Source organism: Ambystoma mexicanum, chromosome 10 (assembly GCF_040938575.1).
Source record: "Ambystoma mexicanum isolate Mex_15411 chromosome 10, UKY_AmexF1_1, whole genome shotgun sequence".
NCBI lineage: Eukaryota > Metazoa > Chordata > Amphibia > Caudata > Ambystomatidae > Ambystoma > Ambystoma mexicanum.
Genome location: NC_090932.1, coordinates 64,625,619 through 64,649,878, shown reverse-complemented (window position 1 = coordinate 64,649,878; position 24,260 = coordinate 64,625,619). Strand labels below are relative to the sequence as shown.

The 24,260-nt window shown below is 42.7% G+C and overlaps 1 protein-coding gene across 1 annotated transcript in view; it reads right to left on the bottom strand.

Annotated features, from left to right (window-relative positions):
* Positions 1–24,260, bottom strand: part of LOC138492812 (mucin-4-like) — a 223,544-nt gene that overhangs the window by 155,333 nt on the left and 43,951 nt on the right. The window contains exons 9-10 of the mRNA XM_069620165.1: positions 11,724–11,903; positions 6,734–6,883 (exon numbers count right to left, since the gene is read on the bottom strand). Coding sequence (XP_069476266.1) covers positions 6,734–6,883; positions 11,724–11,903 — 330 coding nt within the window. The remainder of the gene's footprint in view (positions 1–6,733; positions 6,884–11,723; positions 11,904–24,260) is intronic.

The window sequence follows — 24,260 nt, the reverse complement described above, 5'->3', positions numbered from 1 at the left end:
CTGACCACTTACAGTTCGCAAAATCCCCATTCCTACAGGCTGCTGACAATGGGAAAGCCTTTGTTTTGTCCCAGTTAACTTTGTGGCCAAAATTTTGCCTAACTCTGAAAAGCTTTCTTCAAAATTGCACTTCCTTCGTCTGGGTTAGAAAGGATAACCACCATATCATCTGCGTAAGAGAGAACCTTGACCTCCACTCCCCAAACTTCAGCCCTCTTATTCTTGGTTCACCCATGACGGGAGCCGCCAAAGGTTCAAATGCAATATTGAAAAAAAGGGTGACAGAGGGCAACCCTGCCTTGTACTGTGTTTCAGAGCAAATGTGTTCGATAATTCATTATTCACCCAAATTTTAACCCTCGCTACATCATGTAGACAACCAACCGCCTGAAGAAAATGAGTGCCAAAACCCATCCTTCTCAGGGTAAATTTCAGAAATGTCCAGTTGACTCAAAGGCAAAGGCCTTCTCTGCATCAATTAATATCAACACAGTATCCAGAGTTTCTGTTTGGCAAGACCCATTATATCAATAATGGTCCTTATATTATCATACCCGAACCTACCCCTCATAAAGCCAACCTGAGATGCATGAATTAGACTCCCAATACCTTTATCCAGCCTATTTGCTAACATTTTAGTAAATATTTCCACATCGACATTGAGTAGGGAAACAGGCCAATGATTCCAACATTTTTTGTGGTCTCTTCCCAGCTTAGGTATCAAAGTGATCATGGCCTCTTGCATAGATGTACATACTCTCCCATCCTGTATAAAAATATTAAACAATTCACCTAGAATTGGTGCTAGAGTTGATCCAAATGTTCTGTAAAATTCTACAGGCAAGCCATCTAAACCTGGAGACTTTCCAACATTACGCTGCTCAATCGCTAACAAAACTTGCTCAATCATTATATGTTCTTCCATACCAGCACATTCTTCTCGACTCAACAAAGGCATTTCATTAGACCCAACAAAGTAATCCAAGTCGGAATCGGATAGAAATAGGTCTTCCGCATATATTTATTCATAAAATGACCGCAAACTCATATATGTCAACATTTTTCATCATCAATTGTCCATGTTCATCCTCTATTCCCTGAATATATGACTTTTCACTAATCCCCTTCAATCTGTTAACTAACAATCTGCCTCTCTTGTCCGCATTTTCCCAATAGTTTTGTTTCATGAAAAGAATTAAATGTTCCACCATTCAGCTAGTTTTATTAGCTACGGTTTCCGGGGCTTGATTCATTCTTAGATGATCTGTAACATTCCCAGTTTGTACATACTTTTGCTGCAAACCGGATAGCTCTGCGTTGAGAGATTTCAATTCCGTCAGTCCTCTTTTCCTAATATACGTGGTCCTATTAATTACAGCTGCCTTGAAACTATCCCACACTATCATGATGTTTGCAGACCCTATATTATTCTTTAAAAAATCCTCAATGAAAGTTTGAATACCTGACACTAAGTCGACTTCCATCAAAATCCCTGTACTGAGCCGCCACCTTTATAAATGTAAACCTCTCTCGACCAAAATCCAAATGAAAGTCTACTAAGGCATGATCTGAAATTTCCCTCTCCGTAATGTCTACTCCCAAAGACCTGTCTATTAATTTATCGGATATTAAAATGTAGTCTTGAGAATCAATCATGTACTGTTGAGTAGGATGTGTATTCCTTCATGGATGGATTTAAAGCCATCATACATCCACTAAGTGAAATCTCTGAAGAAAAGACTAAATTCCCTCCACACTCTTAAATTTGTGTATCTGCATTGGCCAGTACAATCCATTATATGGTCAATAACACAGTTAAAATCAGCCACCAAAAGTAGGGACTCTCAAAACATATCACACGGTAACTGCATCATTACCTCAAAAAACACCTTACCCGGTGATCAAGGACCATACACATCCCACAGTCAGGACCTTTCCACTATAATTCAAATCCACTAAAACCATTTGGCCTTCACCATTGATAAATACCCTATCAACCATGATATTCATACCTTTCCTAAACAGGATGCTAACCCCTCTTGACCTTGTTGAGAAGCAATTTGACAATTCACGCGGGCATCTTAAACCAGTCCAAAATGTCCTGTCTCATTAGTCAAGTGCATATCTTCTAAAAGGTCTATGTGTGCTCTCGCTCTCCATATCCTTGCCATCACCTTCATCCTCTTCTGCAACTAATTAAGACCTTTAACATTCCATATCACAATGGTCAGTTCAGTCATTCATCCAAAGTCAAAAGCTAGTTTCCTACAACTACACATCTCTATAAATGTCCCAATTTACTAGTCTTCTTAACACACCTTCCGTGAGTGGTATTAACCAATTATCTAGCCTCGCCTCTAAAACCATAATCTAGAATCCTGATCTAAATTAGATACTTCACACAATAAATCCCATCGCAAGTAGCACAACCACCTAAGACATAGAACACAAGCAAAACAAATACACACAAAACACCCAAAAGAAAAACAAAACACACAGATATAACAGCAATTTAGCAGTCCAGGGCCGCCCTGACTGTTTATGAGTAACAAACACTCCATTGCACAAAATATTCTGAACCATACGCCACCCCCAGTTTCCAGTGCCCCCGACAAGTATAACCAAATTATGCATTCTCCCCCATTCTACCCTAGTCCACATAACAATTGTCAATTTCCAGCTTCAATCACCATCTTAAGTGTAACTATGATCTTTCTGGTCCTACTTATAGGGCTAAACTGTGTCTTCAAGGTAGACCACAAGCTAAAAGTACAATACATTTTTCAGCTGCATCGTATATTCAAGAGACCACAAGTGAATTGCAATGTATTTGCACTCTCTTACACATCTCCACCCCCAAATTAGCCAACATATCCATGTTACTATAAGGCTGTATGTTGGCAAACATCAGATAGTTTTATTGATTACATGTGATTTTATTGAATAAAACATTTTACGAAAACTGTTTTAACTAAACATTTTTACTCCAAAATATCCAATTGTTTTTATTTTTTTTATTTGGGGGTCCCACCTACACCCCCTGTTTCCCTTTGTTTATAATCCCACTCCAACCCCCTACCCACCCGTTTTAACAACTTATCCCACCCCATATGCATATTTTAAAACATTCTGTATTTTTTTCGGCCAAAATGTTCAGGTGAAAATGTTCGATAATTTTAATTTGTTAAAATCATGGCATACCAATTGTATCTATTCTTCTGGCAAAAATGTAGTAGTGAGCATCATTGCATTCCTTTTCCAAACATATAATTGGGCATCCCATTTGACTTTTTCCACCAGATCGTATTTTTCCAAGCTCCAGTCTACTTGTAAGCCAACACGTTTTACCATTTGGTTGTTTACTCACAAATACTACGTTTGTGTCTAGAGCTTTCCCAGTGCAAGGCTTGACTGCATATTGGAAGGAGACATCGGTCTCCTGCAAGTTTAATATTGACAGACAAACAAGGAAAACTACAAGTATTAGTATGTAAACTGTTCAATTAAGTTCTGAATGCACATATTCTTTAAGCATATATCTGTTATACACATTGTTGGTCACCATAGGGTGCCGTCAATATGCGTGAGCCACTTATCACCTATCAGCACTCGACTCTCCCAGGGTTGTCCAACTCGAGGCCTTGATGGCCGGATCCATGTCGGATTTTCAGGATACCCCTCATTAATTTTCATGAGATAAATTTGCATACAATGATTCTAAATGTGTGCACATTTTCGCTCATGAATATTAATGAGGGATATCCTGAAAACCCATCAGGTTTCCGGCCATCGAGGCCTGGAGTTGGACAACCTTGCTTGTCTGCTTTCATTGATGGAGTTAATGGAGAGCATGTTGTTTTCATAGCTTTCATTTGTAACATCTCTTTGTTCTCCTTTGAGACATATGCTGATTGGACTCTACACCTAGATTAATTAAGGACTCTGCATAATCCAAATTCAGACTGCCCAGGTGTAGGGTGGCAGCTGCACACTTTTTAACAAACGTTCATATAATTGTGCTTGCTGATTCTAAGGCAACTATTACGATAAATCGTGATAGTGTGCTTCTTTGAATGATGTGCAGTGGGAGCTCATGTTGCAGACAGCTGCACAAATCCTAATCCCATTACAGAATAACATGAGTCTATTGCCACCAGGAGCAGTGCTTCATTTGTGGCGTGTTTGCCATTGCTCGGCCCTGGCACTTACATCTGAGCCCCGGCACTTATTGTCTGGACTCAGTTTGATTATGATGTGTTGTTTTGACAACTTAACTTTTTTGTTTTTAATACTTTTTTATTATGTGATTTGGTTCAACAAAACCTTTCATATCGAAACCAACAATACTTTTCTTATATTTCAATTCATTTTGATAACGTAAAATGAAAAATTTGACACTTAAAACAATGCATTAATCGTAAATACACACATTAAGATAAAACACTAATATTTAAAACCTTTTTCAATAAAAACCTGTTCTAAATAGTGTAATTATTCTAAAACGTTATCACTGTTAATACCGATTTCTTTCAGGATCGTTAATACTGCTAATGACACAGATGTAGAATTGCCTACTAAAACTCTACAGCAGAAGTCGTTAGTGTGTAACCTTTCCTCAGAATGTACAAACGCCCTCACTTTTCTCTTTCGTACCATAACCAATTCATTACATTCTATAATTAAGTGTTTCAATGGGCCTCATTGCAACTCCGGCGGTAGCCCTGCCAGCAAAACCGGCATGGCTGCCGCCGGAGTTGCATTTTTACCAGCACCCGCAAATGGGCAAGAACCGGGTCATGCCGAGTTCGGCGGACTCTGTAATTGCCCATTTTATGGGTGCCGGCAATAAGGGACTCCCCATCCCCATTCAGCCCCATGGGAATGGTGCCGGTGCATCCGACGTGCTGTACTCGCGGGTGCCGCACTGCCCACCTGGCTGATAAGCACCCGCGAGCACAGATTGTAGTGTGGTGGTCTGGGGACTACAGTACCAGCATGCTTTCCAGTAGCGTAGTTCCCGGACCGCCAGGGTCGTAATGAGGCCCAATGTCTCTATCATCTTGTTACAAAAGCGGCATAACCTATTCTCAGTTTTGGCGCCTTTATTATTTTATCGGTCAGTCAGTGTAGGTCACCCTACCAGCAACAAGGCCTTTTGCCCGGTCCAAATGTCTCTTCAGCTTGGGACAGCTCATTGCTAGTGATGAACCTGATGAGACACACTGGTGCTGCTGTGCAAGTTACCCATTGTCAGGAGTAAGGATCTACAAGGTGACAGAGGTGGGCGTGCTTGTCGGTCATTCCCACACACTGCTCCACTCACTCTGCATGACATTGGCGCTGCTCGGTTATTTTAATAAGCAGCAGGAGGGTTGGCTAGGGCATGTCGTGTGGGTCGCAGCGAGGCAGGTGCAGTACCGGGGATAACTAACGAGTATGCATAAGTGCCACTGTCAGTTGTATGAATGGCACATGGCATGCATGACTGTGCAGTGTTGCTGCCGGCAGAGACACTGAGCATGAAAATGCAGGGCCTTATTAAGCTGGGCACTGCCTATCTCTCTTCTGGTGTGCAGCCAGCATGGGGTGCTCTGGTAGTCAGGTGTGTGCCAGGCTGCCGGCTTGCTAGCACATGACTAGAGTCGGTGCTGGACATTTGCCAGTGCCATTAGCGGGGGAGAGGGGCACGGGGCACAGAGAAGACAGCATCACAGTCACTAGCCATCACCTACATTTCAGCGATATGCTCAGGCAAAAGGACACTGCCAAGTAAAAGTGCCTGTTCTTTGTGGAAACCTCTATGATAAGTGTGTACCACCCGTGCTGACAGTTCATCAATTCAATGTTGATTTTGTTTGCAATTGGTCATTATTTTACTATAGGAAGAACGCATGTACGTGTTATTTTCTGTGGGTAGCTTGACCGCATGTTCCACGTAGCACCTAGAGAGTCAAACTTTGGAACAATTTACCTTTGGAGATTAGGGCGTGTCAGTCTCTTCCTATTTAAATAGTGGCAGGATGATTCATCTGGTGGTTTGTTTCCCTTTACTACATCGGTGGCATTACCTTTCCGGAGATCCAACTGCGCCTTTATATGGTCTAGTCCGTCCTGAGCACGCTATAAATACTTAAAATCAAAATCAAATCAAAATCAGCGGAACATGATCATGAGATGGGCGCAATGCCCGCTTTCGATCTTTTCAGCTTCTTGCCCCCCTTCACTGGAACCTCCTTCGTCTTTCTCTCTGCTCCATTACCCCCTATTCTCTGTTTCGCTCTTCCTTACAAACTCATTTACGTCAGTCATCTGTTTGATTGTTACTGGTTGATTTTGAACACCACCTTCTATTGCTGATTTTAATGTACTGCTGACTGTTCTCTGTGAAGGGCTTTGGTAAAAAGCGCTATATAAAATACAATAAAATACAAATACAAATCTGCTGTCTCATTTCCACACACAATTAGTATGTTATGTTATGTTAATTAGTATCTGTAAATAGAGCATCTGCTACAGGGATTGTATCCATCAACAGCAATTACCCCCTGGAAGCTGCAGTTGTGACCCCAAATATGTTGACACTTTGGCGAGCCGCCATGAGTAGTGGCAGTAGTGGGTGGCGAGCTGCCACCTCATCATGGCAAACCTTGCTATACAAAATATTTTTGTTTGGCCCTGGCACTTTTCTTTTTTACAAATTAATAAAGTGCTTACCAAAAGAAGCCATACTTACCATACGCAGATGAGGAGCTTAGGGAAAATACCCAATCTTTTTCCTGATAGCCCCCCTGCAGTTGGCCTTTTAGGGTGTACACACATCGCACGCCAGCACCAACTCTGTTGGGGGATGAGCTGCGCAGGGTACGTTCAGTGTTGGAAAGTCCTGGAAACAGAATAAATACCATAACACTGTTAGGAGTCAGGGATGCATCATGCGAATGTCATACCAACCCCTGTCAGCTGCCCTCAAGTGGGTGGCAGTGTATGTCTTCCGCTTTATAAAATATGCCTGCATATTTCCCGAATGCTCTTTCAAGAAAGCTACCCTGCATAATTCCCGAATGCTCATTCGACAAAGCTAGCCCTGAGGTTGGCAGTGTATGTCTTCCGCTTTATAAAATATGCCTGCATAATTCCCGAATGCTCTTTCAAGAAAGCTAGCCTGCATAATTCCCGAATGCTCATTCGACAAAGCTAGCCCTGTGGGTGGCAGTGTATGTCTTCCGCTTTATAAAATATGCCTGCATAATTCCCGAATGCTCATTCGACAAAGCTAGCCCTGTGGGTGGCAGTGTATGTCTTCCGCTTTATAAAATATGCCTGCATAATTCCCGAATGCTCTTTCAAGAAAGCTAGCCTGCATAATTCCCGAATGCTCATTCGACAAAGCTAGCCCTGTGGGTGGCAGTGTATGTCTTCCGCTTTATAAAATATGCCTGCATAATTCCCGAATGCTCATTCGACAAAGCTAGCCCTGTGGGTGGCAGTGTATGTCTTCCGCTTTATAAAATATGCCTGCATAATTCCCGAATGCTCTTTCAACAAAGCTAGCCCTGTGGGTAGCAGTGCTTTTCTTGAATCATGTAATATACAGTTGTAAAGTGATCTAGGTCAGAATTTCCTAAACTGACTTTAGCACCCCTCTCAACCTAACCTTTTTGCAGGGACCTCCAACCTGTGACTCTCCTGATGTTTTGGACTACAATTCCCATGATTCCTCACCATTGACTATGCTGGTTAGGGCTAATGGGAGCTGTAGTCCGAAAAATCTTGAAAGACAAAGGTTGCAGACCCCTACATTAGGGTATCAAAATACATGTGTGAGTATTTATAAAAAGCATGACGTTTCCCAAACTGGAGTCTACTAGACACTTACAAACTACAACACACATTGAACACGGGAACAGCTCTTCAGCACTTCACTGCAGATGTTTCCAGCGTTCTGCCAAACATTTTAACTTCAAGCGACATACACATTGCAAGCTAGTCTTGAAACTAGTAGGCATGGTAGGCCTGGCAGGCATGGCTCTCCTTGACCCCTTTGGTGGAGTATGTCAGAGTTAGGACTTGAATCCCCAGTTGTTTGTTCAGGGCAGCCTTCAAGATGTTTGTTTTGTATCTGAGGTTTGGAGTTAAGCAGTGAGAAATCTCTGTACTGTATGGTAGTGTAGAATTATAAGAGCCAAAGCCTTGTTTAACGGTGTAGCATGCAGTGCTATGTTACTGGACCTTGATGTAAGGCAGAGGTTGTCACTTAGTGGTCCCGCAGCTAAAGAGATGGCTTGCTGGGAGCTCCCACTGCATGCATGTGCTTTGTGGGCAGTGTGGGTATTTGCTCGTTGTTGGTGAACAGCAGGCTGCAACCTGAAATCTGTCTGCAAGTCATTGTAGTGGTGAGGTCCAAAGAGCTGGTGACAGATTACTGAAGCGTGATTGCATGCATTATATTTAAGTATATGTTGCAGTAATGTACATTGATACATAACATAGTGTTGGTGCACGGTGGTGAAGACTGCATGATGGTTTGTCTCGGTTTTGCATCTGCAAGGTTTCCGCAAGTGTCATAGTCTTGCATAGTGGTGGCATGCATTGTACGGTTTTCTGTATCTGTACCCTTAAGTGTGTTATCTAAGCAATAAGCCCCCAGCTGGGAGGGTGGGGGTGGAGGTGGGGGGGGCGTATTACCACTTCTGGTAATGCTCCAAGACCCACAGTTACAGTTAACGTTTCACAACTTATTTTATTATTTGTTTAAATGGCTGCCATGGAACGGGTACAAGTAACTATGCATAGTCTCCCTATCCATACCGGCCATCCGCACAGCTGAGGGGTTGTGCCCAGTACCAGCGAGGGACCAAGAAGCACAAGGTAAGTGGGGAGGGAATTAGAAGGGGGCAGATATGTGTAAAAGGGGGAGATGTTCGCAGGAGAGGCTGCAGGGAACAGGGAAGCATTTACCTGAGCAACCGTCGGGGGAAGATGGTGGCCTGCAGCACTGAGGAGACTCGGAGCGGTGGAATTGTTGAATGGGTCTACTCATTGGCTGGAGGACTAGGCCACGCCCCCGCCGAGTACTAATCATCAGTAGATACCATAATCGTGTCTAAGAGTGGTGTACCTTGTGTGTAATCATGCTTCTGTACACTCTATGTTATGCTGCACATCGGATGACACACTATTGCTGATGGGTGTGGGCACTGCATGGTGTTTGGTTTATGTACTCTGTATAGTATCATGCATCTGCACCTGCCATCAAATCATTGAGCAGTAGTGTGCATCTTACGGTGTATTTCTGTGTAAGGCAGGCAACCATTATGACACTGATTGGAGGGAGAGGAGGAGAAGGTGAGCTGGATGCCCACCAGACCGTGGGAGCTTCAGAACAGTGGTGTGGGCTTTCTTGGGAGGTTACACTCTTCCACTCTCTACCTCCATGAAGTTTGCTTCAGCATCACAATTTCATCCATTGTACATGGGCCATGCAAGGCAGGAGCCAGGATTGGAGTCACATCTCTGGCGAGGTGCCCCGTTCCTCTAATGAGTACGTCTCCAGGTTGGGGATCTGTCTGGACTGTAACCTGAATATGAAAGCGCAGGTTAGTAATCTGGTCTCCTCTTCCTCGTATTATATTAAACTACTCTCCCACACACGACCCTTTCTCTCACAAACCAGCAGAGAAACGCTGGCCCGAGCTCTGATTAGATCAAGGATTGACTACTGTAATAGCCTCCTGATTGGTCTTCCAAAATGTGAAGTAAACAGATTGCAGGTAGTACAGAATAACGCTGTTAGGGTCGTTATGGACAAAAAGAGATCAGATCATATTTCCCAGTCAAGAAGGGAGCTTTATTGGCGTCCTATTAAGGATCGTATTCTCTTTAGTCTCCTGTCTATATCCTTCAACTGTATGAACAATTTTGGTCCTATTTACCTCAATGAGGAACTGAAGCCTAGAACTAGCAACTACAGCCTCAGATCTAATGATCTCTTTCAGCTTATTGTCCCTAACTGCAGACTTTCTCAGACTAAGGTCGGAGCCTTTTACTCTGCTGCCCCCACTGCCTGGAACAACCTTCCATTGAAACTCTGAGCTGAAAGCTCTAGCAGAGTATTTAGAAAGGGTCTCAAAACCTATTTATTTAACTAATACCATCATGGTCCTGGTTTCTTTCTTCTGGCTCTATACATCCCGTCTGGATATCTCTTTATTTGTTTCTGTATTTTGTCAGCGCCCTTCAGCCTTAGAGTCAGTGGTTTTGCGCTATATAAATTCTAAATAAATAAATAAAAGTGCACTCTCTTAGAAGTTCTGCACTATCCAGGATGGCACTGCCCTATATCTTTCTCTTCCACTATATTACAAAGATGCTGAGATGAATAAATGACCCACATCTCTCAGAAGTCTCAGCAAAGGACCTAGGTAGTGACATTCAATTGCACTTACTCTTCTCTTTTATTTCAGGTCTCACACTTATTGTGTTTTCTGGCTTCTCAATTTCACATGAATCTCTCTCTCTCTCTCTCTCTTCTCTCTCTCTCTGTCTCTTTCTCCCTCTCTCTCTCTCCTTTCTCTCCTTCTCTCTCTACTTTCTCTCTCTCTCTCTCCTTCTCTCTCGCTTTCTCCTTCTCTCCCTCTCTCTCTTTCTCCTTCTCTCTCTTTTTCTCCTTCTCCTTCTCTCTCTTTCTCTAACTCCAACTTTCTCTCTTTCTCCCTCTCTCTCTCTCTCTCTCCTCTCTCTCTCCCTCTCTCCTTCTCTCTCTCTCTCCTTCTCTCTCGCGTTCTCCTTCTCTCTCTCTCTTTCCACTCTCTTTCTCCCTCTCTCTCTCTCTCTATCTCTCTCTTTCTCTTTCTTCTTCCCTTTCTCTCTCTCCTTCTCTCTCTCTCTCTCTCGTGTAACAAGTTCACATCAACATACACAGAGGTTGGTACAGTGTTTCTGAAGGTGCCAATGGTTCGTTTACTGGTGGTGTACACTGCATGTTGCTGTGTTTGTGTACACTCTGTAGAGTAAAGCTACTTGAAAATGAGCGAAAAGTCCTGGATTTCGGAACAAGATTGCAAAAACCAATTTGAAAGGGGCCGAAAAACATGCATGGGCAAAGGAAATGGTAAATTAAAAGAGGGACTGGAGGTCAAGGAGGATTTGTGGGAAAGAAACTGCTCACTTAAACAGAACCAAAATCATTAAAAAAAGCAAATCCAAAATTTGGAAGGAACACAATTTCAAAAAGACACATGAATTCGCATAAGCAAATGGCATAGACTTTTCTAGCTGCAGTGCACTCTGCATGTTGTATGTTTCCGTACAGTCCATGATGTTTAATCTGTAGTTACCACTGCCCATTGTGGCTGCATGTGTCTGCTACATATTGTTCTGTTTCTTGAGTTGTGTCTCAGTAAGTGGCATATGGTGGGTCTGTGTGGTGACAATGTGCACTAAGTGCTGTTTTGTTTCTGTACCCTACGTTATGCTTTGTGCCTGTACACTTTATAGTCATACCTTGGTGAACTGTGCACTGGTGCACACTTTCGCAATCGTTGATGCAGTGTGTCTTGTATGTGTTTTATCTATTATAGTAGGCTATTTTCATTGGACTCATCAAACCTTACATTCAAGGTGAAATCATGGATATACAATTTTGCTTATAAATAGTTCTTGACCCATTCAATCAATGCACATGTTTGTGTTGCATGGTTCCAATGCAAACCTTTGACACATACCTGCCTTTGTCTTTCGGAAGCGGGCATCAAGCTGTCCTTGCTGCATGGAACACGGGCAGGGCAAGAGGTTGAGGTTCCAGGATGTGGGCGCCGGCTGGTCCTTGTACCATTCCTGGCACTTAAGCCGGTAGTTGACTGGTGCATTATTGTCTAGTTGATAAATCCAGAGCCCACGCATATCTGCCAATGAAAAAGTAAAGGAAAGACATCTGCTTTATACAATACAGAAATAATGGTGAGTGGGTGTCAGTCTTTTCCAGTATTCACAAAGCTTTAAAGGCAACTGGAATCAAGTTACAATTCTTCTCAATTAGTTTACATTGCACATTTGGACTAGAGTATTCTGTAGCTCCTCTCGTCGTGTTCCAGGTTACTTGTTCACCAAGGTTCCCAAATACACTTTACATAGAACATTAACTGTCTACATAATTTATGTATGTTGGATGTGTAGATAGGTGTGGTGAATGAATTTGAAAACCTTTGTGAATAGTCATGTACCTTTAAAGTGAGTGGGGGTTCAACAGAATTTAGAATCCCTTCTACTAGTCAGTGGTTGACACGCCCCTTGGAACACACATGCCCATTGTATGTCATGTTAGGATTTGTACCATGCACTATGGCCCTTTGCGTGATCTCCATATTCTCCGTTAGATCTGGAAGAGAGTGGGTGGGTTTGGTTATGGTATGATATGATAGGTTATTTATAACGCGCTTAATACCCAGAGGTTTCTTAGCGCGGACCTGGGGATCGGACCTGTGTTGCTCCGTGTCGTCTTGCTTCCAAGGCAATCGCTCGCCCCTGAACTATCCTCCCGAGACCTTAGTTGGAAGGAGAGGGAAAAGTGAGATTTCAGTGGTTTGTGTTGAGACTGCAGATCAGAAGTACCCATAGCACGACATTCTTGAAAGTGTCCTATGTGTAAACTGTAGAGGGCATTGAAGGCTTTGTGTCTGAAGGGGTGGCCTCCTGCCTATAGCGTGGGCGTGGGTTGGCCATGAGTTGAGTATTTCAGTTATAGTTAGTTGTGTACGTTTTTGATGTTCAAAGTGTAGCGAGAGTGTGTTTTTTTAAAAGCTGTGTGTGAGTGGCTGGTTGTGTGGTGTGTAAGGTGGAGAGAAATTAATGGTGAGTCAAAGGGGGGTAAGCTTGAGGTGTCTGGAGGGCTTTTACATGATTGGTCTTGCTGTCGGCTGCATATAGTTGAGAAGTGCTTGGCTTTAGGGATTCATGCTTGAAGATGTCCTGTATTGAGATTTTGATATTAAAGGAGGCAGGGATGGTGTTGTCGTTGGATTTTAGCGGGGTCTTGATGTGATGTCTTCTAGTCATTCTTATTTCCTGACTGCTGTGCTTTGTGTTCTAGGGAGACAGTCAGGTGCCGGAATGGGATTCCCATAGATGGTGCCTGCATGTGAAAGTTAAACTATTGAGAAGTGTTGTTCCTGCTGCTTGATGGGTGTAGGTTACACTTTCTGTCTGATAAGCTTTCTAGAGCCAGGCTTTGAGACTCTTCATGAATTTCAGGTAGTCCTTTTGGATGCAAATTTCCTATTGCAGCATGTTTTAGTGTTTGGCCAACATAGTGGAACATGCGAGCCTCTGAGTCTTTCTCTGCAAAATCTTCTGGTTTCTAATAATATGTTGTTTCTCAATCTTGTATTTCTGGTTGTTTTGTAGAGTGAGATTTTGTTTGGGAGGAATTCTGCTAATTGACCTTCAAGTGCTCTGTGGGAGATCCAGGTGCCCTTAAACTGGATACAACTTTGGACTGGTAGTCAGCAGACTTCTCTGAGAGCTTGTGTTATGTGTTCCCTCCTGTTGAGTCTCAGTGGTAGTCTAGCTGTTGTGTTTTGGATCCGTTGAAGTTTTTTGTGGGGTTGTCGTACCTTTGTAAATGCTGTTAGCATAGCCGATTCTTGAAATAATCAGGGAGATGACAGCCAGCGCTCTCTGTGCGAAGAAGGAGTTGAGCATAATCCAGCAGATAGAGAGGAGATGGTTGTAGCACTTTTTGACCATTGTGTTGACTTTGGATTCCAGCATGGCCTCTTGTCTATTACTATGCTAGGTTCTTATTCACTTTAGAGGCCAATGATCCCTTTTCAAAGGCCATGGGAGAGATGTTGCATGACCAGCATGAGGTGAGACCATCATTATTTTCCCTTTGTGTAGGAAGAGTTTTAGGTAGGTCGCCATCATCCATTTATTTATTTGAGTTGTGCAGTTTACTGCCGGTGGTGCTAGAGTCCATCTTCTGTCATTTTGTGGATGATTTGTGTGTCACCTGCATAGATGTTATGATCTTAATCAAAGGGGGTCCTATAGATATTGAAGAGGAGCACACGTGACTTCATCCTTAGGGCACTTCACAAGTAATGGGCCATGGGATTTCAGCTTTCTGTTTGGCCAATCCCATCCATTCTATAGTTGTGTTATGGAATCAGGTTTCTTCAAGCCTTACCATTAGTGTTCATGGGTTAACAGGGTTAAAGGCGCTGAGCTGCTGTGGTGTACAAGTCCCAAGGTGATGTCATCATCCACTGTGATTTTGAGGTTGTCCCAAATGGAAACTAGAACCGATTTGGTGCCTCTCATAGGTCTGAAACTGACCAGTCAGCAATCTAGTTAGTTATTAGACTCTACATGCTCCAGGATTTGGCTGTATAGGTAGCTCTCTCGAATTTCGTCAGGATGTGGTATGCTTGAGATAGGAAGACAATAGGAGAGGTCTTATGGGACTCCAGTGGTGTTTTTTAGAGGTTGTTTGACATAGGGGGTATTAAAAGCTTTTGGTACAATACGTAACCCAAGTGAAAAGTGAATTAATTTAAGACATTTCAGAAAGCAGGAAACCGGCTTTGTTGCTATGTTTGCTATGTTTCACTATTAAAAAAAAATAAATACCTACGGGTATTGGTGCAAAGCTGTTCATTGGTGGGGGTCGTAGCCTGAATGCCATTGAGCGGTGTTTGAAGGTGGCTTCCAATTCCATTTCATATTGCAGTGTTGATGGCTCGCTGTATTTTTAATAAATAGGTTCTATGTACAGGTATGGTAATAAGATACCAGTGCATATTGTACACATTTACATATGCAGTACACACTTGTAATTTAGAATTCAGCAAAAATAAATTCAAAGACAAAATCATGGAGGCAAAGCCCTAGCATTGGAGGAACCAGCATGATGGAACACCATAAGCCCACCCCTTAACCACTCTAACTCTCTTTTACTCAGAGAGATGCTGAAGACTGCACTTTTCATTGAGTGTGTGACTATATGAGGACCAGAGAGTGTGATTATTTGAAAATGTATTCCTTCTCACCATGAGGTCAACTAGAAGAGTGGGTTGCATCTTCTGCGCTACTAAAGGGGAAGTTCTCTCACAAATGTTATTGGCCCAATGGATAGGGCATGCATTTTTGAGCATATATCGATCGATCTTAATTTCTTTTCCAAAGCATCTTACCTTCAATTTTCTGACATTTACACATGTGAAACTCACAGGTCGAAAAGCACCATCTTGTGATAATCTTAACCGTTGATCCAATGCGGCAGTAAATCAGATCACGCGCTCCTCAAGTTGACATCGACATGTCAAACCGATATGCTACACCTCTTATGAAGATGTTAGTGCACAGTGCAACCAAACATAGCCTGTCATCAACAACGTCATCATGTTAACTAATGCAAAACCCAGAAGATCAACACACACGCACACACATACACACAGCAAAAGGTTACTTTCTTTTCTCAAAAAAGAAGAAAACATCTTACACTTTTCAATAAATACTCATAGTGGGGAATTTACCAAGTCATTATATTTCTTAATTCAACAGAAAAATGTGGATAGTTCCAATGAAACATTAAAACCTTGGGCGGACACAATCAGTGGAAGAAAACAATGTTTACTACTAGACGTAGTTGAAATTTTGGTTGATTGTCACATTTCATGCAATGTTTCTGATTCCATTCATCGAAGTCCATCGTCTTTTTTCTATCGAAGCACACAGCTCTCTGGCGAGTAGAAAAACACATTTTGTTGCACATCGAAAAGAAACCGTTGATATCCACATGTCTTCATTTAGTAAACCCTGGCATGTTGGTTGGGATGACGGGCATCACAAAGGGGCATACATTGCTAAGTTGATCATCCCAGAATATACTTATTCAGTGGTCGCTTAGAGACCACTGTGACATAGTGTAGTGCCTCATGGTCGCTTAGAGCACACTGTGTATTAGCACTGTGTATTAGAACTGTGTATTAGCACTGTGTACTAGCATTTCTCTGATTCTCTGCGTCAGTACCCTCACTGCAGCACCATTGTGCACTTACATTGCGTACTAGCTTCTCTCTGATGATTTTGTGCGCCAGTTCCCTCTAAATTCAGATATGATAACCTGGACCTTCCTCATTATGTTCCCATTCTGCCTGGTCCCCCATGACACCCCTTGTACAGGGCCACACTTTCGCTTACACCCCAATGGCCTCAGCAGACTAGCCTGCCCCAGACATTATCCCATACCCTGCCCCACCCCCTTCCTACCCAACATCAACCCCTTCCAACCTACCTCCTCCATCAACTCTCATCGCACAGCAGACACCTCCAGCCCCCAAGAAGCATCACAAACTACTCCCATCGGCCAATCCACTATCACGAACCTCACTACCAGCAAATCCTATCCCTGCTCAGGCTTATCGAGACTCACCCGACTCAGATCCAGAACACACACACCCGTATCCTTCCTCAATCTAGGCAACAAACAAAATATAACCTTAACCAAATCTGCCCCTTCCTGCACACGCCCTACACTTCCGTCAGACCAGATATCACACGGCCTGAACGCACCCTCCCCCCGCACCCACATCAAAAAATCACGCATCACCACCGAAACCATCAAAGGTGCACTCATCAATGCAAGATCTGTAGTCGCCCATGCCCTAGACATAGCCGACATTATTTCCTTCAATGATCTCGACTTCATAGCTATTACAGAGACCTGGCTCCACCCAGCGTCTGGCCCCTCTCTATCACTTGCTATACCCAATGACTATACCATCTACCGTGCAGACAGACAAACAGCTAAAGGTGGTGGAGTAGCCATTATTGCAAAAAGCTCCATCAACATAAGACACATACAAAACCAATCACTGCCATCAGCGGAACTACTCACCCTCAAACTACACACAACGCACACAAGCACTATCACCATCCACCTCATTTACAGACCGCCAGGCCCTATACTATCCTTTAATGACGACATAGCCCTTTTACTCTCTGACAATATCAAACCTAATTCTCGACTACTCATCCTAGGAGACTTTAATCTAGGTCTCAATGATGAGAAAGATGACAAAGCTCACACTGTCGCCAACACAATTTCAGAATTAGGACTCACCCACCATATCACACAACCCACACACAACAAAGGCCGCATCCTTGACTGGATAGCTGACCTCAACTGCAACACTACCATCCTTTCCAACACTCCATGCGCTTGGACTGATCACCACCTTATTACCTTCACCATCAACAAAGGCACTCAAACACCAGGGCCTTCCTCCAATGCCCCACCCACACTCACAAGAAACAACAAAAATATCACACTAGAGAAACTCCTCCCGTTACTCCAACCCATCATCGACTTCTCACCCACCATGACCAACCCTACTGAACTAGTAGAGTTATACAACACAACTATCCTTAAGGCCATAAACACCATAGCACCACTCAAGCTTCGGAAAGCCAAACCACGAGCACACCTCAATTCTTGGTTCACCCCCAAACTAAAAACACTCCGCAAATCCAAAAGACAAGCTGAATTAGCATGGAAACAATCACCATCCACTATTAATAAGACATCTTACGCACTGGCATCGAACATCTATAAATCAGCCATCATACAGTCTAAAAAAAACATGTACAATGAAAGAATCAGCAACGCCAAATCTAATACCAAAGAGCTATTCAATATCCTGAGAGAACTCGAATCACCCTCCCCCACTCCAGACACTTGTAACAAAGACATCCACTGGTGCACGAGCATCCAGGAAGCACTCCTAGGCAAAATTGCCACACTACAAGCCAAAATCCTGACAAAGAAAGAAAGCCTCACCCTCACTGATAACATCACCCCCTCTACACACACCCACACCACCCCCCAAAATGATGACAATAACCTCTTTGAGTTTTCCACCATAACCATCAAAGAGGTTGAAGAAATAATCTACTCTCTTAAACCGTCCAAATGCCAAGGCGATACCTGCCCAGCCCCAGTCATTAAAGATGCAGCCAAACAACTTGCTCCCTTCATCACTTCCCTCATCAACTCATCTTTCACCTCCAACATAGTGCCCAACAACCTCAAGGACTCCTGGGTTCTTCCTTTACTTAAGAAGCCCACCCTTGACCCTAATGTCCCCACCAACTACAGACCCATTACGACCGTACCCTTCCTACTAAAAATCCTCGACAGAGCTGCCTATCTTCAGATACAGAACCACCTTGAGAAAAATAACTTACTAGGACTCAGACAATCAGGATTCCGCCCCAAACACGGCACTGAGACCGCCCTGATTGACCTTAAGATACAGATGGACAACATTAAAGACAATGGTAAACTAGCTATCCTTCTCCTTCTTGACTTATCGGCCGCCTTCGACCTGGTCAACCACGACATCCTCTGCAAACATCTATCCTCAGCAGCCAAATTTTCAGATAACGCCAACGCATGGATCCATTCCTTCCTTAACAACAGATCCATGAGAGTCTACGCACCCACAGCCTCTGCCATCCCAGCCCCAGTCACTTGCGGTGTCCCCCAGGGCTCCTGCGTCTCCCCCACTCTATATAATGTGTTCACGAAACCCCTCTTTGACATATTGGACCGCTTGGGTGTCATCTACACCAACTACGCAGATGACACCCAAATACTGATCCCTTTAACAGGCGACTACTCCACCGACCTCACTGCTCTCAACAACATTTATTCCATTATCCAAGAATGGATGGCCAAGCATGGCCTATGCCTCAATGACGACAAGACCGAACTTCTTCTCCTAGGTTCCCAACCCAGACTTAATAAACTCGACAAACTCTATCAAGCATTCACTATAGACGGCAATAACATCATCGTCTCTAACAGCGTCAAAACCCTAGGAATCTACCTCGACTCCTCCCTCACACTGACAAGACAGATCAATTCCATATCATCAGCCACTGCTTACACCTGTAAACTCATCAATGCCAGCAGACCTTACCTCTCACCATCCAACTGCATCACCTTAGCCAGAGCGCTAGTCCTTTCCAAAGTTGACTACTGCAATGCGTTATACTTAGGAACCAGTCAGAAAAACATCAACAAACTACAAGTCATACAAAACAACGCCTTGCGAGCAGCCCTGAACATACCCAAACATGAACACATTTCGGACGCCAGACGCACCTGCCATTGGCTATCCATACCACAAAGAATTGAATATAAAACCATCTCACTCACACACAAATGCCTAGCTAACCAAGCACCCAGATACCTATCCGACAATCTCAATCACCACACCCCAGCGCGCCCTACCAGATCAGCTCAAACACATTGCTTAAATATCCCAAGATTTAAGCTCCAAAAAGCAGTTGGCTCCAGCTTCCCCGTGCTTGCCTCCAAACTTTGGAATTCACTTCCACTCGAGCTGAGATCAGAACCTTCCTTTCACAGATTTAGACACAACACCAAAATTTGGCTTCTATCCAAAGAAACGTAAACTGCCTAGCCCTACCTTACTAGCATGCACCAAGACTGTAAATTTGTAAATATGTAATCGGTTTGTACATTTCTGTTGTATTATTCTTGTTGTATTCATCGCAAGCGCCTGGATGCCCTAGGGCCAGGCGGCGCTATACAAATAATAAACTAAACTAAACTAAACTTGTTCTGTTCGTGATGGCAAAATTCTAATTCTGGTTGAAGAACCCATCGATGGGCAGTTGGTTGTCATGACATACACACATTTCGATGATTCAACTATGTAAATTTGAGAAATGGAAAATATATTTTAGTGCCTAATGGCAAAATAAGTAACACAGTGTATGAATATTATTGTAATACCATACATTTTGTTTACATGATTTGAACACTTTCCATTTTATCAATGTGAAATGAAGCTTGTCTGCGTTCACCAGCTCTTACTAATAGCAAATGGATTTTTGTCCATTCAGTTGCTTTCAATTGCGTCTTATCTTTTCCTTGATGTTACTTGATACATTTCATCCTTGCAATTTTTAATAATTGAGATTCAGGGACAAATTACAAAGCGTTTCTGTATTGTGTGCTCAGATGTTCAAGGGCAGGCTAGGTTTTGATTTAGACTTTAACACAGAATCGAATAATCATATGTTCCTATTACAATAGTATGCTATACAGGAAAAATACAAACATATTTGTACTCTTCAAAATCACATAATATTTTGTTTAATTATTACTATAAATATGCACATTCTCAATACATTCTAAATCGAAGCAAGTTTAATGTTTATTATTTTAGCAAACAAGGCAACATGCACACAAAGGAGTGTTTTGGTTTTACAATCGATCAGCCACTTTTACAATCCAAATATATTATTATTTGTTTTCATTGTCAATTGAATTAGGGTAAAATTAATAAAGACTAACTTTTTTAAAACCCAATTGAAACGTGTACTATACTAACAATTAGAATTCAATAAGATGTTTACTATGCTTTGACTAATTGAGGCCAAGGATACATCTCACAATTTTGTTCTGAATGAGTTGCAGCAGACGGAGAGTAGAAGTAGGAAGATTGAGAAAGAGGTGGTTGCAGTAGACTAGCCTGGACAGAACCACGGCTCTGGAGATGTTGACCATTTGGGGGAAAGTGAGAACAGGTACAATACCTCTGAGGAGGTGCAGCTGGTAATGAGACTTTTTGGAGATGTTGGAGATGTGAGAAGTGAAGGAGAGAATGGAGTCGAAGACCCCAAGATTTTTTGCATCTCTTGTAGGTGGAGGCACAGGGCCAAGGCAGGCCGGCCAGTGGGAAATTGGGATAGAAGTAGATAAACACATACCTTGGTATGTATTTAGGTAGATAGATATATGCATAGACAACTAGGTAGACATGAGGCATGCCTTCCACATGCAGCATTTAGACAAGCAACAAAATAAAGAGATATATAAATACACTGTGAAGAAAAAACACAGATGAATATAAATATGCGTGTCGACATAGAGATGAATGTAGGTAGAGAGATTGATATAGGGCGAATTAGGGATACATGGAGATGCCGATCCACAGATGGATATAGGTAGGTGGAGAGATTCATATACATAGGTAAAGAATACTAGTCCTTGTCATGTATGTGCATTTTCTCCTTGTCCACATCGGAAAATAAAGAATTACAGTTTAAAGCAATAAAATAACTCCCACATTAATGCTTTTTTTATGATTAATATACTTTGTAATGATTTACCCTAAATAGTAAAGCCACAAAATGTTTTCCATGTTCATGTATTTATACAAGTTTAAAAAATATTGAATCATTTAATAAAAATGCACATTTAATAATAATGATGCCTTGCTGCATCTCTGAAAATGAGTGGGTCTGACACTTCACTAACCTCTATTCCTCCCGAGGATTTTAGTAATCAATTTGAGGAGCCCCATAATTACAGCCGATTGGGGGTCACTCCTATTTTAAGATTCACATTGTTGGAGATATGGAAGGCAATGGAGCTGTAGAAATCGGGCAAGGCCCCTGGACCTGACATAGTCGCAGTCGACCTATTTAAGAGCGCCCCTGATATTTGGGTACCAGTTTTGCATCGCTAATTTATTGAAGTTGTCGAATCGGGCATGACTCTGGATATCACGCGCGTAGGGCGCCTGCCTTCATGGAGACTATGGAGTACTTAGCAGTTTCTCCACCATTGAGTGATGCCATTTCTGTCTCTCACTTCCTGGTGCAGCATTCTAGCTGTTTGTCTGTGTTTGTTTCGTTTACCTTTTAACCACGGCCCTTTCCGCGACGCTTCGCGTTGCAACCCTATCGCTTTTACTTCTGGGTTTCCATGCTTGTGTTTGCTCTCTGCCCTGTTCTTCCTGTATTTCCTTCTACTCTTCTGTTGCTTGGCTCTCTTGACCTTCGGGGTTTTGCCCGCAGCCTTTTTTGGTTTCGCCCGTACCTTTTCTTTTCCTTCCTTTTGTCTCTGCTTTCCTCTGCGGTCTTCGCTTTCCTCCCCTTTTCCTACTTCGGTCTGGTTCTTCGTTTTACTGGTTTCCTTCATTTTCCTTTCTTTGCCTTCCGGCTTTCTGCTTTCCTGCGGCTCCGGACTTCACGGTGCCCTGCATTCTTCCGCTTTGGAGAAATTGGAGTTTTCCTTCGATCCAAACTACCTGTAAATAACTTTTCAAACTGATCAGGAGGTTGAATCCACCCACGCTTCCAACCGCTAAAGAAGACACTTACCTGCATACCCACCGGTTACCAGAGACTGCTTTCCGCACTCCACAAGAGTTTTTTTCTGCTGATTTGGCTTTTTCCTCTCTAAGGGCTCTCTCGGGACGGGTCCTTTGCTGCCTCCTTTACGAAGGCATCATTGTGGCTTCGCTCCGGGGTAGACCATACCTCTTCAGAAAGAAAAGAAGAGACCGAAGAAAGAAGGATCAACGTCAAGGGAGTTCGTCAGAAGAAGAAGTTGAGGAGGAGGGGGTGGTTGGAGAAAGTGATACGCAAGAAATAGAGGAGAACCTTGATAATTCTGACACTGGCTTCATGGACAAAGGCCATAATCATTTTGCTATACAAAAAAGGTGGATGTGAACATCCTGAGAAATATAGGCCTATTTCACTCCTTGATGCCGTGGGTAACATATATGCCAGTGTCATGCTTTTCCAGCTAGAATATTAGGTGTGCGGACAGAACAACATTAGTAATCCCACGTGCATTTGAGGAAGATGTGCCTGTATGCCACCTTATCGAATTAAAATGTGCCTTTCATACTGTGCCAATGTCTAAGTTGTGGAAGGCCATGCAAGACCTTAATATTCCACTGCAGCTCCTCCATGGAATTTAGGGCCTGTAAGAGGGTAACACAGCTAATGTTAGATGGAACCCAAAACGTGATTTATCAGCTTCGATTAATATCGAGCAAGAGGAGAGACAGGAATGCATCCTTGTGTGAGTGTGGGGCAATACTTTTTAGTGAACTTTGATGGTTTGTACGTATCGCCCGATAAAGTTCATGGTGCAGACACGACATTGATTGCCCCTCACATCCTACAAGGCATCCTTCGGTCTGTTGTCAATCTTGGATACTGGAAATTCACAAATGGCCAACCATGTTCGTATCAAGGACATACCCTTGGAGAAAATATGTAGAACGTTACCATGAGTTTTATGAGGGCTGATATTAGGGCACCCAAAAGCAATACATGTAGGCATTGTTTTATGCTTAGGAAGATCTAGTAAAAACATTTAAAAATATAAACATCTTTTAAGTATGACAGTGATCAATTCACCAATAAAAACCTTGAAAAGACAAAGCGCTTTAGAGTTTAGTAACTGCCCTGTGAGCTAGTCTGACCCGCCAGGCTAGCCACCACTTTTTATGGGAACGGTCAGTCACACAAAGGAACGTATCACTGATACATGAATTATCCATTGTGCCACCTAAAGAAAACAGGGATGACAAAACATTAGATATTTAAAAAAGACCCTATCATGTTATGTAGGAATTCAAGATATAATTATACATATAAAGGTTGATAATTGTGGTCATTGAAATATATGAAAATGAAATTTGGAGAAAATTGAGTAAAATGCAGTTTAAATGTACCAAACTGAAAACGAGAATGCTGTAATAACCCAGAGTCCAATTGCCTGTAATAGGCAAAATTGACAAGGCGATTCGGCAACAAAGATAGCAAGTGGTACGATGATGATATCCATAGTAGACTGCAGAGATGTTTTCTTGCTAAGTATTTGAATCAGTTTATAAACACTTTGAAAAGTGGGTGTGTATGTGAATTTGTCACGTGGAGGGACTTCCCTAAATTTTGTTGATTGTTTTTTTGTTTGTTTTAGGGGCGTGATGTAGTATAGTTTCAAAGCCGTATTTGGGTTTGTGTAAAGATTGATGAAGGTGAATGATTGGTGACGTCACATTTCAAAGAAGAATGTGAGCACATAGAATGCAGGGTCCCAAGTGAGAATTGCCTTTTATAAGCGTGGGGGTGTATAAGGATGAAGCCAGCGGAATAGCTCAGTACCTCGTGAATGGTCGCATAAATACCTCGATTGCAGGGGCAGGGTCTTCAAAGGGGAGTATGGAGAAACCGGGTCTGGGGTGGCCATGTGGCCTATGGTCCCCATTTCAAAGACCCCTTTGAGTTGTTCTTGGTATTCGGCACCTTGTGCATTCACATCCATCCTTCCCCAATGAGAGCACATGGTCCTAATTGAGAACTGCCAGTGATACAGGAGGGGGATGGATGTGGATGAAGCAAGCTCAATAGTCCCGTCA